At 45.0% G+C, this 9,763-nt stretch overlaps 1 protein-coding gene across 1 annotated transcript in view; it reads right to left on the bottom strand.

Annotated features, from left to right (window-relative positions):
- Window positions 1-1,285: 1,285 nt before the first annotated feature.
- palmdb (palmdelphin b) overlaps window positions 1,286-9,763 on the bottom strand; it is a 69,244-nt gene continuing 60,766 nt past the window's right edge. Inside the window, exons 6-8 of the mRNA XM_061965964.2 lie at window positions 6,343-8,419; window positions 6,197-6,273; window positions 1,286-2,033 (exon numbers count right to left, since the gene is read on the bottom strand). Of these exons, the coding sequence (XP_061821948.1) occupies window positions 1,950-2,033; window positions 6,197-6,273; window positions 6,343-8,419 (2,238 nt within the window). The 3' untranslated portion in view covers window positions 1,286-1,949. The remainder of the gene's footprint in view (window positions 2,034-6,196; window positions 6,274-6,342; window positions 8,420-9,763) is intronic.

The raw sequence follows: 9,763 nt of genomic DNA, 5'->3' as shown, positions 1-9,763 counted from the left end.
TATATACTTGCAGTGTGTATATTGTACATATTACATATTGTTTTGAAGGTGTCTGTTACTACATTATATATATACTTGCAGTGTGTATATTGTACATATTACATATTGTTATGAAGGTGTCTGTTACTACATTATGTATATATATACTTGCAGTGTGTATATTGTACATATTACATATTGTTATGAAGGTGTCTGTTACTACATTATATATATACTTGCAGTGTGTATATTGTACATATGACATATTGTTATGAAGGTGTCTGTTACTACATTATATATATATACTTGCAGTGTGTATAATGTACATATTACATATTGTTATGAAGGTGTCTGTTACTACATTATATATATACTTGCAGTGTGTATATTGTACATATTACATATTGTTATGAAGGTGTCTGTTACTACATTATATATATACTTGCAGTGTGTATATTGTACATATTACATATTGTTATGAAGGTGTCTGTTACTACATTATATATATACTTGCAGTGTGTATAAATAAATATCTAACAAATGGAGGGTCCTCTCATTATACTCTCTAAAAACATCCAGAAAGTTCCAACAATCCTCCATTTGCATGTCCTGACCTGAAAAATAACCAAATATGAGTGCTATTGTTATTATAAGTGCTTACGCAGACGGACTATTTTAGTGGCACATTGATAGCAGTGAGCTAATGCTAGCTTACGCTGCTACTGTTGACACACTATAAGACGACGGCTGCTTCTGCTTGGTCTCAAACTTGCTAAAAGTACATTTTAGATGATAATTCATGCATCTCTCACAAATGTGGCCATGGACCCACAGGCTGGTCCATTTTCACATCCCCAAGATGGCAAAATAGACACTTCCTGCACAAACTTTTTTTGAACCCTTTGTGAGGATTGTGATTGAATCTTCATCTAAACAGAATTATGTGAGCGTCCCGTCGGTTGACATCCCAGCGAGAGTGTGTGTTTGCTTTATTATGGTTAGTTTTTATGTTTAGCACCTAGCATTGATGCTAATGCTATAGTGTCACCATGAAACTGCATCCCTCACTCGGCTTCTAAAACGTATTGCTCCTCCTCTTTGTGTTCGGGCTCAAAAATATACGTTTCTGGATCATCATTTTTCCCAAAGTAATCGTCGTTGGCATTGTTGTTGATGGAGAAGCGATCTGCGGTTCCTCCTCTACATGATGCGACTGGGAATCTCTGTGAGATTGATACTATTTTGATCACATTTATTTGTTCGCCAACTTTGTAAGTCTTTAATAAATCATATATACCTGTATATGATAACAGCTTCAATATGGAGGAAACGTGTTAGTCCACTCTACTGCTACTTTAAAAGAATCAGACTCAAGAGTCGTCGGGAATCGGAATCCAAACGAGGAACCGGAATGGTCCGAATTCAAACGTTGGCCAACCCGCTCTATGGTAGGTCTTTAGTCATGAATGTAAAACGCAACGTAAACATTTTAAGTTTGAAAACCCTGATTCTGATTGCCTATCTGAAGTTTCCCAAAAGGAGTTTGCATCATTGAAGATCGCCATGATATATTTAATATTTACTGTGTTTGAGACCCCTGCCCTGCTCAGGATGCACAAACCTTTATTTGCATTTCTCCGTTGCGAGCATTTTGGTACGCGAGGCTCTGGATTTAGTTCCTTAGATCAGCGGACTTATGTACAGCAGACACAAAAACACTGAGGCGTTACACGCGCTTCTTATCACACCAGTGGAAAGCTCATCACAATGAAACGTGTGCTTCATTGGACTATTTTCTGTAAACATTGCACACCCTTGAGTTGTTCCTGGTTCGATAGTCCCAGACTTGGAATAGAATGCAGCCACAAACACGTTCAAGCAATAATCAAACACTGATTCACCACATTTGGTAAGCATTGGCAGAAATGTTTGCAACACGGACAAAATATTCACGGCAGATTATTTCACTGTCAGTCATTTTTGGTAAACTCGCCTGCCTCCCAGCGCAGGGCCATGGCACTCTTGCGTCGTCCACCGCTGAAACCATCTAGGAACTGAGAAAGACAAATCATTGCTTACCTTTTTGTGAGGACACATTTGCTGACTTGCTAAGCTAACGTGATTCATAGTCCAGGTTAGAAAAAGAAGAAATATATCTGCTGTCCATAGAAGAGTTCATTTAGTCCAATAGTTCAACTCTTTGTTATTGTTTGATAAACATTTACCTTTAAAGGCCTACTGAAAGCCACTACTAGCGACCACAGAGTCTGATAGTTTATATATCAATGATGAAATCTTAACATTGCAACACATGCCAATACGGCCGGGTTAACTTATAAAGTGCAAATTTTAAATTTCCTGCGAAACTTCCGGTTGTAAACGTCTAGGTATGATGACGTTTGCGCGTGACGTCGATGGTTGAAACGGAAGTATTGGGACGCCAGTGTATCCAATACAAAAAGCTCAGTTTTCATCGCAAAATTCCACGGTATTCTGGACATCTGTGTTGGTGAATCTTTTGCAATTTGTTTAATGAACAATGGAGACTGCAAAGAAGAAAGCTGTAGATGCGATCGGTGTATTAGCGTCTGGCTACAGCAACACAACCAGGAGGACTTTGACTTGGATAGCAGACGCGCTATCCGACGCTAGCCGCCGACCGCATCGATGATCGGGTGAAGTCCTTCGTTGATTGCTGGAACGCAGGTGAGCTTCGGTGTTGATGAGCAGATGAGGGTTGGCGTAGGTGGAGAGCTAATGTTTTTATCAAAGCTCTGTCGAGGTCCGTAGCTAAGTTAGATTCAATGGCGTCGTTAGCAACAGCATTGTTAAGCTTCGCCAGGCTGGAAAGCATTAACCGTGTAGTTACAGGTCCATGGTTTAATAGTATTGTAGATTTTCTGTCTGTCCTTCCAGTCAGGGGTTTATTTCTTTTGTTTCTATCTGCAGTTAAGCACGATGCTATCACGTTAGCTCCGTAGCTAAAGTGCTTCACCGATGTATTGTCGTGGAGATAAAAGTCACTGTGAATGTCCATTTCGCGTTCTCCACTCTCATTTTCAAGAGGATATACCGTATTTTCCGCACCATAAGGCGCCCTGGGTTATAAGCCGCGCCTTCAATGAACGGCATATTTCAAAACTTTGTCCACCTATAAGACGCCCCGTGTTATAAGCCGCATCTAACTGCGCTAAAGGAATGTCAAAAAAACAGTCAGATAGGTCAGTCAAACTTTAATAATATATTAAAAACCAGCGTGATGTGGGCGCGCATGGAGTCGTATATCAACATGGACGAAGCTGCGTGAAAAAAGCCACCCGGTAAACTTAAACTTCCCTTAACCACTCGCTCATCTTTTCTTCATCCATCCCTTCGAGTTAGCTTTTATGATGACGCCGGCTGGAAAGGTCTCTTTTGGCAAGGTCTTCCTTTTGAATATCACCATGGGTGGAAGTTTCTGGCCATTAGCATGGCAAGCTAGAACCACAGTGAAGGATGACTTCTCATTCCCTGTGGTGCGAATATTCACCGTACGTGCTCCCGTTGTATCCACAGTGCGGTTCACAGGAATATCAAAAGTCAGTGGAACCTCGTCCATGTTGATAATGTTCTCTGGCCGGATCTTTTTTTCAGCTATCTTGTTTTTACAATATGCCCGGAAAGTAGCCAGCTTTTCTTGAAAGTCTTTAGGCAGTTGCTGTGAAATAGGAGAGATTGCGTCTTTTCATGAACCGGAAACCTGTCGCTTAGTAGGAGCCATTTTGTGGTCTTTACAGATGTAAACACACAGAGGAAATGAAACGTAATATCCGCGCGCTTCTTCTTCTTCTACGCGGGCGGGTGGTTGCTTACAGTAGAAGAAGAAGCGCTTCCTGTTCTATGGGGGCGGGTGCTTACCTTGGCGGTTGCTTGCGTAGAAGAAGAAGCACTTCCTCTTCTACGGGGAAAAAAGATGGCGGCTGTTTACCGAAGTTGCGAGACCGAAACTTTATGAAAATGAATCTTAATATTAATCCATATATAAAGCGCACCGGGTTATAAGGCGCACTGTCAGCTTTTGAGAAAATTTGTGGTTTTTAGGTGCGCCTTATAGTGCGGAAAATACGGTAGTATCCCAGGTGGTTTAAAATACAAATCCGTGATCCACAATAGAAAAAGGAGAGAGTGTGGAATCCAATGAGCCCTTGTACCTAAGTTACGGTCAGAGCGAAAAAAGATACGTCCTGCACTGCACTCTAATACTTCACTCTCACGTTCCTCATCCACCAATCTTTCATCCTGGCTCAAATTAATGGGGTAATCGTCGCTTTCTCGGTCCCAATGGCTCTCGCTGCTGGTGTAAACAATGGGGAAATGTGAGGAGACTTTCAACTTGTGACGTCACGCTACTTCCGCTACAGGCAAGGCTTTTTTTTATCAGCGACCAAAAGTTGCGAACTTTATCGTCGATGTTCTCTACTAAATCCATCCATCCATCCATCCATCTTCTTCCGCTTATCCGAGGTCGGGTCGCGGGGGCAGCAGCCTAAGCAGGGAAGCCCAGACTTCCCTCTCCCCAGCCACTTCGTCCAGCTCCTCCCGGGGGATCCCGAGGCGTTCCCAGGCCAGCCGGGAGACATAGTCTTCCCAACGTGTCCTGGGTCTTCCTCGTGGCCTCCTACCGGTCGGACATGCCCTAAACACCTCCTTAGGGAGGCGCTCGGGTGGCATCCTGACCAGATGCCCGAACCACCTCATCTGGCTCCTCTCGATGTGGAGGAGCAGCGGCTTTACTTTGAGCTCCCCCCGGATGACAGAGCTTCTCACCCTATCTCTAAGGGAGAGCCCCGCCACCCGGCGGAGGAAACTCATTTGGGCCGCTTGTACCCGTGATCTTGTCCTTTCGGTCATAACCCAAAGCTCATGACCATAGGTGAGGATGGGAACGTAGATCGACCGGTAAATTGAGAGCTTTGCCTTCCGGCTCAGCTCCTTCTTCACCACAACGGATCGATACAGCGTCCGCATTACTGAAGACGCCGCACCGATCCGCCTGTCGATCTCACGATCCACTCTTCCCTCACTCGTGAACAAGACTCCGAGGTACTTGAACTCCTCCACTTGGGGCAAGATCTCCTCCCCAACCCGGAGATGGCACTCCACCCTTTTCCGGGCGAGAACCATGGACTCGGACTTGGAGGTGCTGATTCTCATCCCAGTCGCTTCACACTCAGCTGCGAACCGATCTAGTGAGAGCTGAAGATCCTGGCCAGATGAAGCCATCAGGACCACATCATCTGCAAAAAGCAGAGACCTAATCCTGCAGCCACCAAACCAGATCCCCTCAACGCCTTGACTGCGCCTAGAAATTCTGTCCATAAAAGTTATGAACAGAATGGGTGACAAAGGGCAGCCTTGGCGGAGTCCAACCCTCACTGGAAACGTGTCCGACTTACTACCGGCAATGCGGACCAAGCTCTGGCACTGATCATACAGGGAGCGGACTGCCACAATCAGACAGTCCGATACCCCGTACTCTCTGAGCACTCCCCACAGGACTTCCCGAGAGACACGGTCGAATGCCTTCTCCAAGTCCACAAAGCACATGTAGACTGGTTGGGCAAACTCCCATGCACCCTCAAGGATCCTGCCGAGAGTATAGAGCTGGTCCACAGTTCCACGACCAGGACGAAAACCACACTGTTCCTCCTGAATCCGAGGTTCGACTATCCGGCGTAGCCTCCTCTCCAGTACACCTGAATAGACCTTACCGGGAAGGCTGAGGAGTGTGATCCCACGATAGTTAGAACACACCCTCCGGTTCCCCTTCTTAAAGAGAGGAACCACCACCCCGGTCTGCCAATCCAGTGGTACCGCCCCCGATGTCCACGCGATGCTGCAGAGTCTTGTCAACCAAGACAGCCCCACAGCATCCAGAGCCTTAAGGAACTCCGGGCGGATCTCATCTACCCCCGGGGCCTTGCCACCGAGGAGCTTTTTAACTACCTCAGCAACCTCAGCCCCAGAAATAGGAGAGCCCACCACAGACTCCCCAGGCACTGCTTCCTCATAGGAAGACGTGTTGTAGTGAGTTAGTCAGTTATTATTATTTGTAAAAAGCCTTAGAAACCAATTTCCCAAAAAACAATTGCCCATATATCCAGTGATACAAGATGGAGGATCTGTGTACTCCAAGTTCGGTAGCATGCAAAACACTTTCAGAGTGTTGAGGTCTTACTCTGTGATCACAGGACAAAGTAGATCGATCCATCTTGGCTGTTTTCATTGGCGATGACGGAGAGGACTTGCACTTGACTGGCAAAGCAAGAAAATCAAAGTTAATGTCAGGTGTTATTACGATATTGTTTCGATGGAAATGTTTACCTGGAAAGTCCAAGGACAAAGTGGCCAAGTTGTTGGCCAACATCCTCCCTTTGCTGTACAGGTTAGCCCGCTCCTTCCTGAGTTCCTCCTCCCTCTGCTTCACAATCATGATCTCCTCGTCCACCAGCGACATCGTGCTTCTTGAGCGCAACTTGAAGAAAGGGTTACTGGTGAACATTTTCTCTGGGGGCTCACAGGCTTTGTTGAGGGAGAAATCTGAAGCGCTGCGAATAATCAGATTGGACGTCTCCAAAATGATGACGTTGGAGCTGCTGTCCTCACAGCACCATTCCCCACATCCCGGGCTGGAGTTGATATCACTGCTCTGGTCCAGAATGATGATATTTGTTGGCAAGGCGTCTTGTTTCATCGGTTCCTTTGTGGGTGAGGACGTAATGATAAAGGACGGGGTCAAAGGAGTGCTGATGGATCTTGGGATGCCTCGCATCGGAGTGCTGATCAGAGTGTCCGTAGACTTGCCCATCCTGGACAGACTCCTCTCTTTCCTAAAATTCTCCTCTCTTTCCATCGACAGGCGAATCTCTTTTTCCACGGGTGTTTCGAGGTCATCATTAGGAGATCTGTAGCTGGAATCGTCCAAGCCGGAGTCTTCGGAGCACGGGCTATATTGTGAATAATCTCCGACAAGAGTCAGGTTTTCCAGCTCCTGAGATGTCCTCTTTGTTCTTTCAATGTTCCGGACTGGTGTGTACATGCAGTTGTGGCTGCAGTGGAAGCTGGTCTGCTTGGTTGCCGGTAAGATGACTTTGTTTTTGGTCTGTTCTTCCATGGCACGCCATTGTTGTCGAGCCAGTTGGAAGTCAACGTGTTCTGTGCTGACGTTGACACTCTTTGTTTCTTGTATCACACAGAAATCTTTGGGCAGTTTTCTGTTTGGATCCGGCATGGAGTTCTGGGAGTTCTGTCCCTGAGCGCTGCAACGATTACTGTCCTCTTTCCCATTTTCGTTTTCATCTTCGGAGATTTTGAACAGAACTTGCGGACCTAACGAGATGCATTTTCCTTCTTGTGGAGAGGTGGATAACAAAGCAGAGTCCGGTTGTTCAAGCACTTCTTCAACTTGTGGAACCTGAAATTGGACTTCGTCGTAGTGGTTTGTTTCTTCATCTTCAAAGTCAATCACCTCAACTTTTTGTACAAAGAGCTCCTGTGCACTCAACTGAAGACTGTCCAAATAGGAGTCATCATCTTCTTTGTTTATGGAGGAGGAAAAGATTGTTCTCCATTTTTCATTCGCCTCACTATTCGATGAAGGTGCTGCAATCTCAACACTGAGGCATTCATCGACCTCATCGGGGTCAAAATAACCACAGGACTGGCTGAGAACGTCTTCTTCAGCACTCTGTGCCAGCGTTGATTCCTCCGGAAGGGGACTCTCACAAAGGATTTCGGGGTCTTCAGGGTCTTCCTCTGCATCTACTTCCAAATTTTGGAAGTCATCATCGCAAAGATGAGGTTCATATTCCTCATCTGGGAAAAGGAGTGGATCCGGGTAATGGTCCAAGTCTGTGTCTTGCGCTACCTCTTCCTCTGTTTCGTGGAGACTCTCTGGGTTGGAGTCGTCCTTTGGTTCAGAATACGGTTCTAAATCATGCTCCGGTTCTTGTTTTGTTGTTTCTTGCCTCTTACACGAAGCCTCATTCTCATAAACACTCTCAGCACTGGAGAGTGTGTCCGACACTGAAGAAGCCATTGACTCATTTCTTTGGAGCTCGATATGTCCTTCTTCAAGCGTTACGACTTCCTGTTCCTCATTGAAGTCTAAGTCATGGCAAACGCTGGTCTCGGGGCATCCAGGGCTGGTTGACAATTTCCTAGAACTTGGTTGATCATTGAAATCCGGCGAGTCAGTATCTATACAAACTTCTTCACTGTCGACGTTAAAAATGATATCTTTCTCAGGTGAATCAGTCGCAGTCTCGTCCTCCTCGCTCCCCATTTCCAATTCTGGTAGATCAGTGGTTTCCATGGTGACGTGGTCAAACCTGTTCTTCTCAGTACTGCTGAAACCTTGCAGTTCTTGCTCGTCTGATTCCTGCTTCTCTGAAATAGCTTTCTGGGACAATGAAGAAAGGAACAGAACAGAAAGAAACGCTGAGTTTGCATTTTGTGTAAGCTGTGACTCAGACGATGACTATGCAATTACTTATTTGACACCCGGGGTGTCCCTGTCCAATATTGATATTGGAGATTGGTCTGATATCAGCAAGATACTTGTATCGGATAATAAGAATCCCGATTAATTTGATGTTTTTTAAACTATTTTTGGTCACTTTAACATTTCACACAGTTTGAAGAGTAACACTGTGTATAAATATTTAAGTGATTCTTCGGCGTACCACAAGATGGAGCCCACGTACCACAACTTTCTCTTTCATAACAAAGACAAAACGACAACAACCAGCTACAGTCCTCTGCTGTGCCAACACAGGGGTCCCTTTTGTGCCCTTACAAACAATCAGAAAACACAAACATCCTTAACTTCACCAAACACATTGCTACTATTGTAAACATTTTAAAAAGCAAAATCCACTTTAACATCAGCAGAGGAGGAGCTGACAAGAAAGGAGGGGGTAATGGGGAGGGGCCACTGAACGAGAAGTCGTCTTCTCCTCCGTTGTCAAATAAGTCTGCTTTGGCATGTTTTCTAGAAAAGTCCGGTCTCATCGCAAGTAAAACTTTCTGCGGTACGAAGCCTGCTTTGTCTACTCTTCCATATTTGTGAGCGCTATTCATTTACTCTGCACAAATCTTGTTTTTAACTCCACAGTGATTCCCCCCTGCTTTCCACGGTGGTCTTTTTGGGACTCATAGCAAAATGGACAAACCACAGAAAAGAGACCCGCTGAGAAGTGACTAGCAACGTGGAAAGCTCCCAACATTCTGTGACCTGCTTTTTGCCCGCAGGCGTGACAGGAAATGATTGAATGAAGCGTTCACACACACAAAAGCGTATTTGGCTCCATCTAAAAAGTTCATAAACGGAAAAGTTTGCAAATAGAGGGCTTGGTAAAAAGAGGCTCCAATGAATCATCTTCTGTTTTCATCAAGAAGGATGAACTACTGCTTCTAGAAGCAAACATGAAGGAAAAGTGAGACCTTGGAAGCCGAGAGAGTGAGGTGAAGGTGACTCCAATCTGCAAAATGTGGAATTTGAAGCCAAGCTATTTCGACATCAATGGACTGCTTACCCAAATAAACCGAAAAAAAAAGTATTTGGCCAGCCGGACCAAACACACAACTGTCCATGGAGTGAGTCACACTTTTTAATGATACACGCAGCACGTCATGTGTGTTATTACAACTACAGTACATACTAGCTGTGTACAAAGAAAAGATGAAATACTGTAATATTCATGTTTTTCACTCACTACAGATTGCTGTCCTATCACAATGTTGT

Source organism: Nerophis lumbriciformis, linkage group LG07, assembly GCF_033978685.3.
Source record: "Nerophis lumbriciformis linkage group LG07, RoL_Nlum_v2.1, whole genome shotgun sequence".
NCBI lineage: Eukaryota > Metazoa > Chordata > Actinopteri > Syngnathiformes > Syngnathidae > Nerophis > Nerophis lumbriciformis.
This window is presented reverse-complemented; position numbering and strand designations above follow the sequence as displayed.